An 18,908-nucleotide genomic window follows, 5' to 3' on the forward strand; every position below is an offset into this window, starting at 1 on the left:
AGGGAGGACGGCAAGTGGAGCCAAGCATGCTCGAGGGACCTGCACTGGCCCGTGCTGGGCTCACCCTTAGGAGCAGAAAATGTCCCCTAGGGTGCTAGGAGGGTGTCCAAGCTCTGCGGGGGAGGCCAGGAAGGAGGGGACACCCTCAGGGGGAGGGGCACAGTGTGGCCAAAGCAGCCAAGCCAAGCCAAGCCAAGCCAAGCCCAGAAGTTGCCCCCGCTGGGAGCCCATCCCGGGGGCTGCTCCCCACCACAGGGGCTGGGAGGGAGCTGGGGACAAAGTCGCTGTAATATGAGAGATGGGCGGGCTTTAAGAAGAGGGGAAAAAAAAACCCCGGGGGTTTTGAGGCCTTTCTTCTCTCTCGCTGTTGTTGTTGTTATCCATAAATAATAATTAAACCACAATTCCAGCCCAGGCCACTTGCTTTAAATTTCCTGGCTAAAGTGATGTAACAGCTGTGCGTGATGCAACGCCATGTGGAACGCATCATCCAGGAAACCAAAAACAAAATCGCCTTTCTGGCCAGGAGCTCGGCACGGCTCCTGCCCCCAGCCCCCGGTGCGGGGGTCCCGCAGCCCCCACGTCTGGGCCGGACACTTTGATGTCCCCGTGGGAGCCGGCTCTGGGTGCAGGAGGACAGCGAGGGGGGGACACAAGGGGGAGGCAGCTCCTGCTCCGAGCCTGCTGAGCTCCAGGTCAGTTTTAATCAAAAACTTTACAAATCAAGAACTGGTGTTTTGCTGAGGACAAACAAACCTGCACAAGCCTGACACGTACCCCGAAGCACAGGGGAGGCTCTGCTGGCCTTCTCCTGGCAGTTTGTCCCATCTCCTCCCACTCCTCCCCCCACTTTTGCCCTGCCCTGCGACCTCTCCGCAATGGCCAGGGGAGCCAAAAGCTGCCGGTGGCTTCAGTGCCACCCCCGTGTCCCCCCAGCACTGCTGGAGGGATGTGGGGCTCCTGGCTCAAGCCCCTCCACCGGGCAGGGTTTAACTCTCCCTCGGCTTCCCACCCGTGCCGGGCTCGGTGCCCCCGCGCAGCGGCTCAGCCTGGGGAAGCGAGACGGCACAGACACAGACACAGCTGCGGCTGGGCTGAGCAGGGCAGGGGCTGGAACAGCCGCAGCGCCCTGTGCCCACCCTTCCCGGGCAGAGGGCTGCATTTGGGGCTGTCCTAAGGGGGGATGTGGGGTTGTGTCCCCGGAGAAGCACGCCCAGCCCCGAGACCCTTGCTGGGGAGATGAGCCATGAATTGAGGTCAGTCAGGGGTCACACACGGGGAGTTTTCAGCACTGAAGGTTCTTCCCCCCGAGGCTGCTGGGCACTGCCCAGGCTCCCCAGGGAATGCTCCCGGCCCCAAGGCTGCCAGAGCTCCAGGAGCGTTTGGACAGCGCTGCCAGGGGGGCTCAGGGTGGGGTTGTTGGGGTGCCTGTGCAGGGACAGGGGCTGGGCTGATCATCCCTGAGGGTCCCTTCCCACCCAGGATATTCCAGGATTCCATCCATGCCAAAGTCACAGGCAGTGGGACAAGGACATGGTACAGTGTGGAACAGGACAGAGCCAGGGGATGTTCCCAGCCCCAGCAGGGCTGGATCCAGCAGTGGGAAGATTCAGCAGACAGGGCAGGGGGTGTCCACACACTGCTGGGCTGAAACCTCGAGAAAGGAGGATGGAAAATGGGGCTGAGATGGGAAATGAGGCTCTCCTTTCCTGGCTGAGCCCTCTCCTGCTGCAGAAGAGCTGTCACTGGGAGCTGGTGAGCCTCTCCCAGGGACTGGGGACGGAGCCTGGAGCAGGGACTCACCTCACTGCGTGGTTTCTATTACTCCTCACATAAAGCTGAAACCTGACATCAGATCACAAAACCCACTAAGTGAAGAAATCTGGGGAGGGAGGGGGAATCCCCCGTTGGGTCCCAAAGTGGCACCACGGTGTCCTCTCCTTCCCCCTGAGGCAAAGGCACAGAGGCCACCATGGTCCTGGGGTCCCAGGCCTTGGATCAGCTCCACTCCAGGGCACCTTTGCAGGCTGAAACTTCCCGATCCTCTCCCATGGGAATGATGGATTCACTGAGCTGTTTTAGCTTGAAGAACCAGGGAAAGTGCTCCAAGAATGGCACATTCACATCCCAGTGACATCCAAAACTCCAACTCGGCCAGGCAAAAACTCTCCTGTGCCTTCCTCACTGTGGGGCACCCAACCCTGCTTTGGGACTTGTCCAGCTGGCAGGGAATATAGGGGCAGTCCTGGGTGCTGTCCCCTTCCTTGTCCATGGGCAATGTTTACCCTCAGGTTTGACAGCAGCCTCAGACCCTGCTGTTTCCACATGCAAAGGTGCTGGATGCCCCATTTGGCATCTTGGACAGCCTCTGTGGGCAAGGCTCCTGTCCCTGTCCCCTGCTCCGTGTCTAACTCCTACGACAGCTGTCTCCTTTGCTCCATCTCTCACTTTCCTCCTCCCTCCTTCCCTCCTCTTCTTCCCTCTGTCCCCACACCCTTTTCCAGAGCCTGTGCCTGTGCCTGTGCCCGGACCAGGCTCCCTCAGCAGGTTCTCCCAACCCTTTCTAGGTTTCTCCCACCACACTCTGCCTCAGCCAGCCTTCGTCCCACGCCCTGCTGGGGGAACACAGCCCCACCGGGGCAGCCCTGGAGATCCCCCGGCCTCGGGGGTGGCGCTGAGATGGTTTCTGGGGGCGAGGGCGCCTTTCTTTTCCATTCAGAGGAGATTTCCCCACCCCGTGAACACGCACTGAGGGTTTCCTGCCCGTGGGTGGATTCTATCTTGGGCTGCAGCCGCGCCGGGGGACCCCACCTGGGGCCGGGGATGCCGCGTTTCCTCCTCCTCCTCCACTCCATTCCCAGGGCGCTCTCATCAGCCCAGCTCATTTTTTGTCGATTTTAAAGCCGTTTTCCAAGCCCCCCGGGCAGGATCAAGCCCCCAGAGCAGCTCCTCAAGGATCCCCAGGGTCTGCTGTGCCTGTGTGTGATGATATCCCATTGCTCGGGGAAAACAGAGCAGAAGGACCTGGTCCTCACCCGGGTCACCCGTGGGAGATGGATTTGCTGAGAAATAAAATTTAAATTTTTTTTAAAAATCAAACATTAAAAATTCTCTACAAATCCATTTCCCACAGTCAGCCAGGGTGGGATTTCTGTACAAACAGATCCTCTGAACGTGACAATTTGGGGACCAGTTTCCTTGAGCCCCGTGAGTGTGCTCAGGGCTGGAGTGTGCTCTCCAGAACTCCCCTCAGCAGATGAAGGGATATGGGATGATCATGGTGGGCATGAGGAGGGTGAGCAGCACCGTGGTGGCTGCGGGAGGTGGCTGGAGGGGTTTTGTCACAGCAGCAGCGTAGCTAAGGAGCACTGCTGCATTTTTCAACGCTCAGCACAAAACACGGGGCTTGCGCTCAGAATTGCACCGGGAACTTTCCAACGAGCTGCCCTGAGAGCCTGGTGTGGGGTGGAGGAGTTTCCATTCCAGCTCTGCCCGGGCTGGGGCTGGGTCCCAATTGAGGATTCCAGGCCTGTCCCCTCATTGTGTCCCCCGTGGAAGGGGACGTGGCCCTGCCTGGCAGGTGCCTGTGGATGCTCAGTGCCCGCGCCACTGTCCTTGCCTTGGTTTCCCCAGCTGTAAAGGGGGCTGGGGGCTGTGCAAACCCCCTGGGCAGTTCACACCAGGGCTGTTCCCTGCCCAGCCCCGGGCCCTGGGGACACACACGGCCACGTGGAGCTGTCAGTCACACTGCCAGGAACAGAGCCCAGTGACAGGGACCCCCAGGTGGTGGCAGTGGGGGAGCAGAGCCACTGGTGTCCCTGCTCTATGCTGTGCCCAAAGGGAAAGAGGAAGAAGAGGGTCCCTGGTGCCTCCTGGCAGGGAGGACAATGAGGATGACAATGCTCTCAGCATCGCTTCTGTCCCCACAGCTGGAAGGAAAGGAGTGAAAGAGGTTGGAGAGAGGGAACCATCCCTGTCACCAACATCCCTCAGGTGCCCTGTGGGCAGCCTCAGCAGGCAGGGATGAATTGGATGTGTCGTGTGTCTCCAGAGTGCCCCATGGGGAACAGTGACTGTCACAACTCAGCTGGCAGGCTCCGAGCAGTGGCGGGGGCTGCTGGTGACAAATGGCACCTGAAGGGAGGACGGCAAGTGGAGCCAAGCATGCTCGAGGGACCTGCACTGGCCCGTGCTGGGCTCACCCTTAGGAGCAGAAAATGTCCCCTAGGGTGCTAGGAGGGTGTCCAAGCTCTGCGGGGGAGGCCAGGAAGGAGGGGACACCCTCAGGGGGAGGGGCACAGTGTGGCCAAAGCAGCCAAGCCAAGCCAAGCCAAGCCAAGCCCAGAAGTTGCCCCCGCTGGGAGCCCATCCCGGGGGCTGCTCCCCACCACAGGGGCTGGGAGGGAGCTGGGGACAAAGTCGCTGTAATATGAGAGATGGGCGGGCTTTAAGAAGAGGGGAAAAAAAAACCCCGGGGGTTTTGAGGCCTTTCTTCTCTCTCGCTGTTGTTGTTGTTATCCATAAATAATAATTAAACCACAATTCCAGCCCAGGCCACTTGCTTTAAATTTCCTGGCTAAAGTGATGTAACAGCTGTGCGTGATGCAACGCCATGTGGAACGCATCATCCAGGAAACCAAAAACAAAATCGCCTTTCTGGCCAGGAGCTCGGCACGGCTCCTGCCCCCAGCCCCCGGTGCGGGGGTCCCGCAGCCCCCACGTCTGGGCCGGACACTTTGATGTCCCCGTGGGAGCCGGCTCTGGGTGCAGGAGGACAGCGAGGGGGGGACACAAGGGGGAGGCAGCTCCTGCTCCGAGCCTGCTGAGCTCCAGGTCAGTTTTAATCAAAAACTTTACAAATCAAGAACTGGTGTTTTGCTGAGGACAAACAAACCTGCACAAGCCTGACACGTACCCCGAAGCACAGGGGAGGCTCTGCTGGCCTTCTCCTGGCAGTTTGTCCCATCTCCTCCCACTCCTCCCCCCACTTTTGCCCTGCCCTGCGACCTCTCCGCAATGGCCAGGGGAGCCAAAAGCTGCCGGTGGCTTCAGTGCCACCCCCGTGTCCCCCCACCACTGCTGGAGGGATGTGGGGGCTCCCTGGCTCAAGCCCCTCCACCTGGCAGGGTTTAACTCTCCCTCAGCTTCCCAGTGCTCCAGGGAAGAACAAACTCTGCGGGATGCCCCTGCCCACCCCTCTGTCCCATCCACCTATGCCCGGTGCCAGTGACCTGGCTTTGAACTGGGGCTGCCCAGAAAGGACAGAGAAAGGGAAGAAAAAGAAGAGAAAGGGAAAAGGAAAGAGAAAAGAGGAGGGGGAAAAAAAAACCCAAACAAAAAGAAAATCAAAACCAACCCAAGCCTGCAGTGGGAAATCAGAAGTCAGAGCTGAGGCATTTCGGCAGCCGGGGCTGGAATGTCTGACTCACACTGTGACTAAATGCAAATATGAACTCAACCTGCTCCTTAACGTCCTCGGGATCCAGCGAGGAGCCCCGAGCTCCCAGCAGCCCCTTGCCAGTGGCCCAGCCCGGCCGGACACTGGCCACTCCAGGATGGGCACTGCAGCGAGCAGGGCCCCGCAGCCCCGCTCTGTCCCACGTCCCCGAGCGGGGCTGAGAGAGGGCCCGGGGCAGGATGGGGCCACCACACCTCGGCTCTGGGTGGGACACGCTCGCCCGCTTGTACCCCTCGCTGCCCCCACGCTGAGGGGACCTCTTTGGGCTCTCGGGGCTCAGTGCAGCCAGCGGCCTCGCTGGGCAGTCCTGGCCCATCTCCTCCAGACCAGGCACCAGGCCCCCGGCTTGGGTGGCTGTCACAGTGTCCCCAGTCACTAACAGAAGGAAAAAGGCTCTGGGTCCCTGGAGGGGGTGGTGCCATGGCCAGGGAATCACAGGATGGAAACCCAGCCCAGCTCGAAGGAAATTCCAGGGAAATGGGGACTTTTCTCCAGTATATATATGATTTTTTTCTAAAGCCTTTTTTGTTGTCTGGCACGGACTTGTACTTTATTAATTTTCAGTTCTGTAAGACGGGGTGGGAGGCTCTGAGGACAGCTTCTGGTGTCCCACAGCTCCCACTGGGGACACAGCCTCCCCCTCCCATTTCCACCCTACAGAGGCTGGACCAATCAGCATTCCCAAGCTCTCCTGGCCAAGGACCAACTGAGCCTTCCCCAGACCCTCATGAACCCCTGGAACGTGCCCTGGGACCACTGACAGGCCAAAGTGCAGGGCCAGAGGCAGAACAACCTGCCCCAAAGCTGCCTTTGAACAATCCATTCCTCCATCCATCCATCCATGGATCCATCCATGGATCCATCCATCCATGGATCCATCCATCCATGGATCCATCCATCCATCATCCATCCCTCCCTCCCTCCCTCCATCCTCAGGTCTCAGCCTTTCCTTCTGCACCAGCAGCTCTGAAGACACAAATGGGACCTGCAACTCCTTGCTGATCTCGGTGACCTCAGCTGGTTTCTGGCTCTGGGAATGGGGCCAGGATACCTCATTTACCTCCCCTGGAGCTTGTTCAGGGCTCCCCTGCCCAGGGATGCTGGGCTCACACCCAACAGCACCTACAACAATCTCCAAGGGTTCCATGTGAGCAGAATGTGGCCCTGATATCATCACACAGAGACCAGGGACAGAGGTAAAAGCGCAGCCAGAGGAACTGCTCCTCTTGCAGGGGAGACCACAGAGTCACGGGATGGTTTGGGTCGGGAGGAACCTCAAAGCCCATCCAGTTGTACCCCTTGACGAGGGCAGGGACACCTTCCACTGTCCCAGGCTGCTCCAAGGCCTGTCCTTGGACACTCCCAAGGATCCAGGGGCAGCCACAGCTGCCTGAGCAGCAGAGCTGAGGATGACCTAGTGGAGGATGACCTGCCTGTGGGGGAAGCTCTCCATGCTCTTCTTTGGACAGTGCTGCCTTTGGAGCCTCTACTCCACTTTTCTCCCCTGGCATTGCCAGCTCTGAGCATTGCAAGAGCTGCTGTCAAACTGCTTCACTTCAGCCACAGCTCCCAGCATTTATCTTAATGCTGAGGACACAACCTCAGCATTATTTTCTTCTTTATCAGCTGTGTGTTATCAGTACAACCAATTGTGAAGATAGTGAAAAGTGCTACCCCCATCTCGAAGGTTCAGGGGATGGAAATTGAACTCAAGCTGTTCTTGGGGTTCTTGGGAGAATCTTGACAGTTCTTGGGGCTGTGCAGGGCCAGCAGCTGGACTCTGATGATCCTTGTGGGTCCCTTCCCACTCAGGAGGTCCCAGGGCTCCGTGGTTCTGTGTTGCCCATGCTGTGTTTATGCCCCTACCCCACCTCATGAGGTGCCCAGGGGATGCTAAAGTTGCCCTGAGCCTGAGGCTCCAGCGCTTCTCCAGGTGGGGAATGTCACCAGAGCCCCTCTGGGTCAGTGTCACCAATGTCACCTCTGGGTGGATGTGTCTGCAGAGCATCCCCATGGTGCCCGTTTGTGCATCCCCTCATCTTCCTCTGCTTCCTCCTGCCTGACCAAAATAGCCTGAAATGGGAAACTGAGGGGGCCAGGCTGTGAACTGGAAGGGGGAACTTTCAGCTTCAAGACAAAACCCCACAATGTCAGAGGAGTTTTAAGCCTTCCTAGTTCCCCACAAGCAGGCCTGGGGACACACTTTTTGCCATGATGCTGCCACCCACCACAGTAGGCATTATTAATTATAGACTAATTAATTACAGGCTGCAGAGCTGGGTGGAGAGAAGCCTAAGGCGTTCAACGAGGGCAAGTGCAGGCTCCTGCACCCGGGCAGGAACAACCCCAGGGGCCAGCACGGGCTGGGGGTGACCCGCTGGAGAGCAGCTCTGCAGAGAAGGACCTGGGGTGCTGGTGGATGAGAAACTGTCCCTGAGCCAGCAGAGCGTCCCGGGGCCAGGGGGGACACTGGGACCCTGGGGGCATCAGGAAGAGCATGGCCAGCAGGGCAGGGAGGGATTCTGCCCCTCTGCTGGAGAGAGGGGGCACATCTGGGGTGCTGTGTCCAGTTCTGGGACAACAAGGACAAGGAGCTGTTGGGGAGGGTCCAGTGGAGGCCCCAGAGGTGATTTGGGGTCTGGAGCTTCTGTCTGATGAGGAGAGACCGTGGGAGCTGGGCTTGGTTAATCCAGAGAAGACTGAGGGGATCTCACCAATCCATACAAGTATCTCCAAGGGGTGTCAGACCATGGTGCCAGACTGCACAATGTTCTGGTGCCCAGCACCAGGACAAGGAGCAGTGGCCATAAACTAAACCACCAGAAGTCCCACCTCAACATGAGGAAGAACTTCTTTCCATGAGGGTGGCAGAGCCTGGAACAGGCTGCACAAAAAGGCTGTGGAGTCTGTGCCCAAGAGAGGGAGACTCCAAAACCCACCTGGATGTGTTCCTGTGTCACTTGCTCTGGGTGACCCTGCCTTGGCAGGAAGTTGAACTGGATGATCTCCAGAGGTCCCCTCCAAGCCCAAGCATTCTGTGAAACACAAATTCTATTTTCAACATAGACCGAGACCAAAACAGCTCAGAGCAGGAAAATCTCCTCACTGTTTTCATCCCACACTGTCCTGGCCACAAATGCCTGTGGAAAACCAGCGAGAGAGACCCATCCCATCCCATCCCATCCCATCCCATCCCATCCCATCCCATCCCATCCCATCCCATCCCATCCCTTGGCTTTGCTGAGCCACCAGCAGCAGGAGAGCGAAGCTCAAAGGTTTAATTACAATTGTTGACAGGGAAATTATGGCCACAGATGCAAAATTAGAATATAATTGTGTTAGGGAAATGTTTCATCTTCTCCCTGTCATCCCCAGGAGCGGAAGGCGGAGGGGGAGCAGCAGGAGAGGGATGATGTTGGCAGGAAGCCTCACAATGTGGGGAGTGACAGGGCTGGGGGTGCTGGGGGGTGACACCAGTCCCAAGGGCCACTGGGTCCAGAGGAAATGGGGCAGAAGGTGGTTAATGGCTCCTTTTTACAGAGCAGCGGCAACGAAGCAACGCTCACCTTCCTTCACCCAGAGCTGCAGAGGGACTGGGGACAAGGGATGGAGGGACAGCACCCAGGGAATGGCTCCCAGTGCCAGAGGGCAGGGCTGGCACTTGGGCAGGAATTGTTCCCTGGCAGGGTGGGCAGGCCCTGGCACAGGGTGCCCAGAGCAGCTGGGGCTGCCCCTGGATCCCTGGCAGTGCCCAAGGCCAGGCTGGACAGGGCTGGGAGCAGCCTGGGACAGTGGAAGGTGTCCCTCCCCAGGGCATGAGGATGGAACAAGGTGAAGTCTAAGATCCTCTCCACCCAAACTGTTCCATGATTTTATGATTCCATGTGCCTTGGACCAGCACCTCGCTGCCAGCCCACACCCCCATCCTTGCTGAACTGGGGCAGGGGCCATCCCCACCCTGCGATGATCCATCCATGATGACAGGAGGTGACTTTGGTCTGTGACCCCATTTAAATGCGGGCAATTCTTTCCACTTTAAAAAAAGGAAAATAAAAGCCAAATGGCCCAAAGCTGCAGGTGACAGCTGGCCCCAGATCTGGCTGCAGAGGGGTCAGGCACAGTGAAACCCAAACCAGCACTGCTGACAGATGAGCTTGGAGCTGCCTTGGCAGGGCAGGAGAAGCAGCTTTTGCCAGGGAGAACAGCCCAGCTTCTCCAAGATCTCCGAGTTGGGATCCAGGGAGGATGCAGGGAGAGGAGGTGGACCCCTGCCCACACCTGCTGCAACCACGTGTTTGTGCCCCTGCACCTCCTGAACCACGAGTAACTGGGTAAAGCACCATCTTCTACCCCCACGCTGAATCCAAGCTCCTGAGCTGAAAACCCACTGGAGAAGAGGTGGGGGAAGCAGCTCCCAGGACCCCGGGGAATGATACAAACTCCCTCACCCCAGAGGGCCTGGCAGACACACATTCCATGGTCCCAGTGGCGCCTTTGATCCCAAGCACCTGCCAGCTGCTTCCAAGTGCCAGCATCAGCCACAAGAGCAAAGTGGGCAGGGAAATGGGTGGGGAGGTGAAGAGTTCTATGAGTGACACGAACAGTGGGATCCAGGGCACTTGGTGACACGGGGCTGTGTTGTGGGGTCACAACTGGAGAGAAGGGATGGGGAACCACAGGGCCTGAGATAGGCTGGAGAGGAGGGATTGTGCCAAAATCATGAAGTTCAACAAGTTCAAGTGCAATGTTCTGCACATGGCTCAGGGCAATCCCAAACAAAATCACAGGCTGGATAAAGAATAGATCAGGAGCAGCCCTGGGGAGAAGTGCTTGGGGTGTTGGTGGGTGAGAGGCTCAGCCTGCCCCGGCCATGGGCACTGACCCAGAAACCCCCCCTGTGCTGGGCTGAGCCCCCAGCGTGGGCAGCAGGGGAGGGGGGATTCTGCCCCTGTGCCCCTGTGCTCAGGTGAGAGCCCACCTGCAGAGCTGCCCCAGCCCTGGGGAACAGCAGCAGGAGGACGTGGAGCTGCTGGAGCCAGGCCAGAGGAGGCCCCGGAGATGCTGCCAGGGCTGGAGCCCCTCTGCTCTGGAGCCAGGCTGGCAGAGCTGGGGCTGCTCACCTGCAGAGGAGAAGGCTCCAGGGAGAGCTCAGAGCCCCTGGCAGGGCCTGAAGGGGCTCCAGGAGAGCTGCAGAGGGACTGGGGACAAGGCCTGCAGGGACAGCACCCAGGGAATGGCTCCCAGTGCCAGAGGGCAGGGCTGGATGGGATCTTGGGCAGGAATTGTTCCCTGGCAGGGTGGACAGGCCCTGGCACAGGGTGCCCAGAGCAGCTGGGGCTGCCCCTGGATCCCTGGCAGTGCCCAAGGCCAGGCTGGACGGGGCTTGGAGCAGCCTGGGACAGTGGAAGGTGTCCCTGCCCATGGCAGGGGGTGGACCAGACGAAATTTGAGGCCTCTCCCCACTCGGCCCGCTCCGAGGAGACTCTAAGATGTCACACACGGACTCTCCATCCCAGCGCCGCTGCTGGGCTCGGCAGGGGCCAGGTCGCAGCCGCGCAGGCCGGTCCAGGCCTCGGCGCTCCCGGGTGCCCCCACAGCGGGCCTGCCCCGGCCCCACCACCCCCGGGGCCGTGCCGGGGGCACGGCCAGCCCCAGCGGCGCGGAAGGTGCCGCCGGGGCCCCCGAGGGGGCGGCGCAGCCGGGCCACGGCCGCCACGCAGGTCCCGCCGGGCCCCTCCGGCCCCTCGGCGGGGGTTCCAAGGGGCGGCGGCTGCGAGGCAGCAGCTGCCGGGCGGGGGCTCCCGCGGCAGGACCCCCCGGGACCCCGGCCCCGCGCACCCTGCCCCGCCGGGGGCCCCGCCGGCCGCGCGGGGGGAGCTGTGGGCGGCCACGGCAACCTGCGGCCTCCCCCGGGCCGTCGCCCCGCCCCCCGCTCGGTGGGCGGGGACCGCGACAGTCCGGCCTTGGTTGGCCGCACCACCTGCCAATCACAGCAACAGAGCATTTCCATTGGCCGAAAGCCCGCTGCCTTATCAGTCCATCTCGCGGAGCTCCGGTGTCGTCACTGTTCATCTTGCGATGCGTCCGTCCCCCTCCGCTAGGAAATATAGTCCCCGCCACGGCGGTGCCCGCGGTGCCCGCGGTGCCCCGGCGGTGCCCCCGCTGCGCCGCCGCGGCCCCGTTCAGCCGCTCCGGGCGCGGCCACGCGCGTGCCGTTTCCGCGATGCCCGCGCGTGGCGGCATCACCCCCCCCCCCCGGCTCCCCGCTGTTTGTACGGGCGGCGGAGTGATACGGCGGGGGCGGGGCGTGCGGCCGCGACTCGTGAGGGCGTGCGGGGGGGAGGCGGCGGAGGCGGGCGCGGGGGGGAGTCGCCGTCGCTGCTGCCGCCGCCGCACGGGGAACTATGCAGGGGCCGCGGGGCGGGCGGGCGGAACAGCGGCGGGAGGCGGAGCGGCAGCGGCGGCCCCGGCGGCAGCAGCAGCAGCAGCAGCGTTAGGGCCCGGCCCGGCGCGGGGCGGGGCCGCGGGGCGGGCCGGGGCGCACGCGCCGCCCGGTGCGGGGCGATCGCGCCGCTTCGCTACATTGTATCCGCCGGCGGCGGAGAACAATAGGCGCCGCCGCCGCCCCCGGGCCTGGGCGCCGCGGCCGCCCCCGCCCCCGCCGCGACCCCCGACACCCTTCATGCGCTTCCCCTGCCCCGGGCGCGCCGGGCCTGGAACAGGTAAAAAATAAAATACAATAAAATGTAGGAATCATAAAATAATAACCCAGCCAAGCCGGCCGCGCCGCCCTGGGGCTGCGCGGAGCGAGGGTCCCGGCGCAGCGGGCGCGGGGGTGCCGGAGCTGCGGGTGCCGGTGTGGCGGGGCCTCGCCGCGCTCGGGCTGCGGGCGCCGAGCGGGACGGGACGGGCTCGGCGCTATTGTCCCCTCGGCAAAGTTTGCCGGGGCCGGGGGAAGGGGGGCGGCAGCAGCGGGGCGGGCTGGGGGGCGTGCGGGCCACCGGGAGGGGGTGCGCGGTCCCCGCCGGGGCGGGGGGCCCGGTGCTCGGTCCTGCTGCGAACTTCAGCCGGGCGCAGCCCGCCGCGGCCCCCCCACCCCGGGGGTCCCGGAGCCCCTTCCCGGCTCGGGGGCTGCGGGAACCGCGGGACCCGGCGCGGGGGCGGCACCTTCGGCTTCCCCCCCTCGGCGGGGGCCGCTTCGCCCTCCTGCGCTCCCCGGTCTGGGCGGGGGCTGCCGGCCGGGACCCCCCTCCGTACGGCACGGGGGTCGCGGGTGGGGGGCAGCGAACGACTTCATCCCCGGCCCGCTCCCGTCCCGGGGCTGCCGAGCCTTTGTCCGGGCTCGGGAGGGACCCCGGGGGCGCGAAGACATCTGGGAGGGGGTCCTGGCCCGGCGCCCCGGCCCCGCGGGCTGCTTTGGGGTCAGAAAGTGTGCGTGGAATAAATAAAAATAACCCTCCCAGCCTGGCTTTGGGGCGGCCAAAGGTTTTGTTCATGTTGTCCCCAGGTGCTTCGGGGGTGCAGGGTTTGGGGGGCTGGGAAGAGATGTACCCTCCTCCCTCTCTCCTCCCACGGGTTCTCCGGGGTCTCGTGTCCCGCAGCCCCACTTGAGGCACCGGGGCAGAAGGTTGGGAAAATGGCTTTAAAAACACTCACCAGATGCACTGATGACACTTTGAAAAAGGCTTTTCAAAGAAAATGAAAATAAGAAAAAAAAAAATTCTCGGGCTGTTTTTTATAGTGGCGAAGGCTTTTTACACGCTGGGCTGATTTCAGCCTTTTTTATGAAACTTCATTGAAATGTAGTGGCTGAGCCTACAAGCACTTTGGATCGTGTGGAGTTTTCTTTTATTTTTTTCTTTTATTTTTCCTTCTTTTTTTTAACCTTACAATTAATGAGTTAAATTTATTGGCCAGCTGCCCTTTGTAACCATGAATGAGTTCCTAAAAAAAAAGGCAAAAAAAAAAAAAAAAGGAATCTTTTATCTCATCCCAGGCCTCTCTTCCTCCCTCCCAAAGAAATATTTTTCTATCATAGCAAGCTGGCCAAAAAGATCAATCTCCCTTTTGAAAAAAAATAATCTGTAAAATTAGGAAGAATAATATTTACCTATCTTGCAAGGTTGCCTGGAGGGCTTTATTTTTGCAAAAACACTCCGAAAACAAAATTTTTTGTTTCCAGCCCCTTTTGGGAGTGGAGAGGTTCAGTTCTCACTGAGCACGGCCTGGCTGGGCATCCCCAAACACAGCCCCTGAAAAAGCAGCTGCAGGTGCTCGGCGACCCGAAGGAAAGAGCTGTAACATCAGACTTTTTTTTTTCTTTTTTTTTTTTTTTTTTTTTTTAAACAAAACTCGGCAAGGACAAGAGAGCCTCCTGCGGGGAGCAAGTGTGGGGGAAGGCGAGGGGGCGAGCTGAGCCAGACAAGCGCCTGAGTGATAACTTGCCTGAACCCTTTGATAAATGAGTTGACTCTTTTTTTTCCCCCTTTTTTTTTCCTTCTTTTCCCCCCTTCATCCGCCACACGCCAGGAACAGAATTGGCCTGAACTAGTGGAATTGGCAGCAAAAAACTAACATACAAGTGTGTCTGGTCAATAGAAGGCTTGTTCCTGCCGCTGGGTGCTGTGTGAGGACTCCGACTGTGCTCTGGCCCCAGAGTTGGACGCTGCCGACACGCTCGGGGTTTTTTCTTTTCTTGCCCCTCCGCTCTGTCTTTTTAAAATATTCATCAATGGGGTGGGTAGTTTGCTGTAGTCATTAAAATATCTCTCTCCCCTCCCCCTCGCTTTCTCCAGGACTGCCACTGTTGAGTCTGTGGGAATATGAATCAGCAGCAGCAGAGAATGGCTGCAGTTGGGACAGACAAAGAGCTCAGTGACCTGCTGGACTTCAGTATGGTGAGCGAGCGCGGCCGGGGGGCTGCGCAGCCCCGGGGCTGGGAGCTGCACAGGGGAGGAAATGTGAGCCTGTAAATTGGACATGATGGGTTTCAGATGTGCCGTGTTTGTGTGCGTGCACATGTGCTGCAACTTGTTTATTTTCAAGTTAAAGCAAAGCCTCTGCCCCTCCTCTCCCCCTCTTCCCCTCAACCGTGTGTTGTTCCCTCGCAGGGAAGGCAGAGAGGTTTCTTTTCTGGATGGGAAATTTTGGGGGAATTAACAGAGTTGTGTGTTCTCTGTTTAAATGCTCACTGGGTGACTGTTTCTGCAGCCATGCAGAGATGTAACTTCAGTAGCTGATTAATCAAGCTTTTTTCCTCTCCCTAGATCTAGACTATTAAACTTTTGCTCCCACAGGTTATTTTGTCACAGTTTGAAACGTGTCCAAGCTCTCCAGCGCGTTATTTTTGCAGGAGTTGGACACTTGTGCTCCCCATGCTCTGCTCTTCTGTATCCTGGAAACCTTGAGCTGCATTTAGGAGCTGTTTATTTTCAAAGAAACGGGACCCAAGAGTTCCCCATGAAGGGTGTGCACAGCTCGGAGGGAGGAGAAGTCCCTTCGGTCGCAGCAGAGTGGGGTTAGTCCCTGGCACATCCCGCTGTGGCACTGCCAGCGGTGCTGCCTCTCCTTGGCAGGTGACTCGTGGAGGGCAGAGCTGGTGTTCAAAGGCAAATAACTGTCTGTTGGGTTCCTCTGTTGTGTGCTGCACCCTCATGGCACTCCAAGCGTGTGTCTTGCTGTCGAGATAAGCGAACGTGTTGCAGAGATAGAAACAACAGCTCCAGGAGCGGGATGGCCGTGAGAGTCACCCCAGCCTGGGTCACCCAGCCCACAGCCCTGCTGGGCTAATGTTCCTGCCCCGTGGAGGAGAAGGGACGAAAAGTGGTGGCAGAGCTATGGTCACCTGCTGTCCCCATGGCTGTGGCACCTGGGGGTGTGCTGAGGCTCGTCTGCTTTTCTGCATCCGCACACTGAGGTTCAGCCCTGGGAAATGAACCTTTTTCTACAGCTGAGGGTTGTACCTGTCCTGTGAGTGCTTCGTGCTGGAGGGGGCAGGGGAGTGTCTCTCAGCCCCCCAGGAGCAATTCTCCTGCAGGAGAAGCCCAGTTTCATACTTCTGCTGGGAGGCTGGTTCTGTTGAATTGCTGGTAATGGGCTTTTCTGGCACGATGTTTTAAAGTGGGTACAGGGACTACAGTGATGGTATCCCTGTAAAACCAGGAATCTGTTCAGGGCTTCCTGTGGTTATTTGTCCCTCTCAGAGATCCTGCAGGTTGGCAGGAGCCCTGGGGCTTTCCATCAACTGCACTTTGGGTCAGTAACCCAGAATCTGCTCCCTGATGGGGGCTGCAGCAGCTCCTGCTTTGATTTTTCTCCTCCTTGGAAAAAAATCAAATCCCATTCACCATTTAGAGCTTTAAAAAACCCCCAAGACCTTATTTTCCAATTTAACCAACCATCCTCATTTGCATGCCTAGAGCTGTATTCCCGGGAGGACTCTTGACCTAGTCCCTGTCCACAAATGTTTCTATCCTTGGAGGTGAATCCACACCAAAAAGATTGAATTTGGGGTCGGATTCAACGCTCTTCCACTGGTGTAATTCTGGGAAGGACCAGAACTCATCCTGTGCTCCTCCAAGGCTGCTGTGGAGGTGCTGGGGGTAGGTGCTCACAGCACCAGGCCTGCGAATGTCATTTGCCAGCAAATGACTCGAAGCCGTTCCCCGCAGGATCCGTTGGCCGACGGGCTCCGGCGCAGCCTGGACTGCAGCCAGCTCTGTTTCACAAACCCTCATCTCCGCACACCCTTCTCCTCTCTTTGCATAAAGGGAATATTAACAGCTCTCCTCAAGGATGAGGAGCTGAAATGGAAAAGCTCCCTAGGCAGTAGATGGGTCTGTTGAAGAGGTGCTCCATGGTTTGCTCTCTCTGTGTCCTTGGGATACAGGATTTTTGACCACAAAGCTCGCTCTTTCAAGTGTATTTATATTTTTCTTTGAATAAACAGGAGTGGAGCATTGGTTCAGTAATCCTCTCCAGGAGAGTAGAGGGGAGGGAAAAGTAGGGATACTCAGAGCAGCTGGAAGCATTTGCTTCAGATCAGTATTTTGATTCCTTTTTTTCTGGGGAAAATGTGTTCAGCCCCAGCAGTCTGTGGTCCAGCCCTGCAATGTGTTTTGCTGTGCAGGGAGGGAACTTTAAGGCCCTAAGGAGGTGGCATGGCCTGCCATGAGTTCCTGGGGTCAGTAAATGACAGGGTTGTGTGAGATGCTGCAAACTGGCCTTGCAGTCCTGAAAGAAGAGACTCATCCCCTCTTTAATAAATAAATCTATTGGGTAGATATTTAACTCCAAAGCACTCAGCAAAAGATTTGTGCCACTGTAATTTGCCAAAAAGGGCAAAAATCAAGGGAATCTGTAAGTGAGCAGGAGTCAAAGGAAAGGCCCAGAGATGGTTTGGGGTGTGCATGGCAGCACACTTGCCTCTACCCCCAGATAAATTGCCTTTTCTAATTACCCCGAAGTGCAGGTAATTTGTAAGCTTGCCTTCACCACTGCTCCCTGGCAGCAGGCCCAGATGGGCTGCCAATTCTGGAGAGGAGCTTTCGAGAAATCATCCTGCCTATAGACCCGAGTGGGCAGCTCAGCCTATTGATTAGGCTGGGCTTCAGTGGCTGCCAGGCTTTGCAGCTCAGCCTGATGGGCACAGGCTGTGTATGGGGGAGCTGCCCTTGGCCTCTGCTGTCGGGAGATGCTCAGCCATAAGGACTTGGATATGAGGAAAAGGTTCTTCCCCCCGAGGCTGCTGGGCACTGCCCAGGCTCCCCAGGGAATGTTCTCGGCCCCAACCAGAGCTCCAGGAGCTCTCAGGGATGCTCAGGGTGGGGTTGTTGGGGTGGCTGTGCAGGGACAGGGGCTGCACTGGATGATCTTTGTGAGTCCCTTCTGACTCAGGGTATTCCAAGATTCTAGGACTTTTCGTGGTTGCTGGTTATCCCAGGCAGTGTCTCAGCTGTGCCAGCGCTGGTGTGCAGTGGGAAGTGCCACACAGGTGTCCTGGTTGGGCTGCACTGCTCTGGAGGACAGGGACACCCCAGGCAGGGGACGGGGGAGCAGAGCAGCCCTGGGTGTGTTGGTGCCACCGAGCGCCAGCCGAGCTGGGAGCGACTGCGTGCCAGTGCCAGCCGGGGGCTCTGGCAGGAGTGAGGTGCTGTTAACAGCCATGATTATTAGCAGAGTATTAACCATATGCTGCGGGGAGCTGCCTGGCACAGGGGGTTTCTGGCTCACTGCAGGGTGGGCAGGGGCTTGAGCAGTCACACAGGACCTGCCGCTCATCGCTGCACCCGCGGCTGCTCCCGCTGCGCTGCGGCTCTCGCGGCTCCAGCCCTGGATCCGGGGGTGGGAGCCAAAGTGTTGGCAGCAAGCAGGGCTGGAGCAGCTCTTGCTGCTCCGCTGGAGGATGCTGAAGCCGTGCCCTGCTCCGGCCGAGGCCCAGCGCCTGCATTTCCATGGTAAAACTCGGAGTTCTGTTCAGAGTGAAGCAGCTGTGGAGTTTAAAGTTTGACTACACACACAGTGGGCATTTGGGACTGTAGTCAGGAAGGTGTGTCCTAAGTGAACACGTATAAAATGTCCTGCTGGCCATGTATTTTGAGTCAAATTCTCTCTTCTCCCCAAATTAACAGCTGGATGCTTTCCATGCTGCAAAATAGATTTTGGGTTTAGAGTTCAGGCCTGAGGTTGGTTCAGCCTGGAGTTCATCAGGTGGGAGAGGAGAGAGAATGAGCACTGACTTTATTTGAAAAGAAGTGCAGTTCTAGATGTGCACAATAAATGACATGCTGCTTGATGTTCCTCGTTTCTGGCAAATTCCCTTTCTTAGGAGTTTGCTGTATGAAGTGTGGGGTCTCTTGGCTATAACCTCCTCAGGGGTGGATGCAGGCATTTAGATCTTCTCATGCTCTGGATTTGCCTTTTTTACCAAGGGAGAAATTAAGGGAGAATAAATTCTTTGGAAGGGGTGGAAATTGAGCTAGGAGGGAACGAAGAAGTTGTCAGCTCTCAGGGAGGCTGGAGATAGGACTTGAAAAACCAAATACAGCAACTTAAGATAGGGGATTTTACATAACCGTTTAAATCTACATTATTCAAATCTAACAAAGGCCAACTAATGACCCAATTACAACTCTTGAGAGCTCATGCCTGGGTCCCTCAATGCCTGGGTCCCCTGGTAGGTGCCAGCTCCGGTTCATCTCCTCCCTCCCCCCAGTTTATTTTTAAAGCAGCATTTAAAAGCAGAAAGGAAATTTGCAGTGGGTGGATGAACTTTGCCTCTGAGCAACACACGCCAGCAAAGGCACTTCACGTATGACTTGTGCCGGGCTCCTCGGGGCAGCTTCAGCCCACACCACAGTGGAAAAAGAGGCTGGGAGCAAGAAAAAAACCTAAAACGCCTCCTGTGGTTGGCAAGTGATAGGTGTGGAGGGGTAACCTGGGGTTCTCTGCT

The 18,908-nt window shown here is 58.3% G+C and overlaps 1 protein-coding gene across 17 annotated transcripts in view; it reads left to right on the forward strand.

The window, feature by feature from the left end:
- The first annotated feature begins 11,887 nt into the window (after positions 1-11,887).
- TCF3 (transcription factor 3) overlaps positions 11,888-18,908 on the forward strand; it is a 79,848-nt gene continuing 72,827 nt past the window's right edge. For 8 of the 17 annotated variants that reach the window (XM_038163694.1, XM_038163697.1, XM_038163699.1 and 5 more), the window contains exons 1-2: positions 11,889-12,180; positions 14,254-14,355. In XM_038163694.1, coding sequence (XP_038019622.1) covers positions 14,281-14,355 — 75 coding nt within the window. In that variant the 5' untranslated portion in view covers positions 11,889-12,180; positions 14,254-14,280. Of the gene's footprint in view, positions 12,181-14,253; positions 14,356-18,908 lie in introns of all 17 variants that reach the window. The other 9 variants (XM_038163705.1, XM_038163706.1, XM_038163704.1 and 6 more) reach the window with 4 other exon arrangements.

The sequence above is a fragment of the Motacilla alba genome, chromosome 28 (genome assembly GCF_015832195.1).
Source record: "Motacilla alba alba isolate MOTALB_02 chromosome 28, Motacilla_alba_V1.0_pri, whole genome shotgun sequence".
NCBI lineage: Eukaryota > Metazoa > Chordata > Aves > Passeriformes > Motacillidae > Motacilla > Motacilla alba.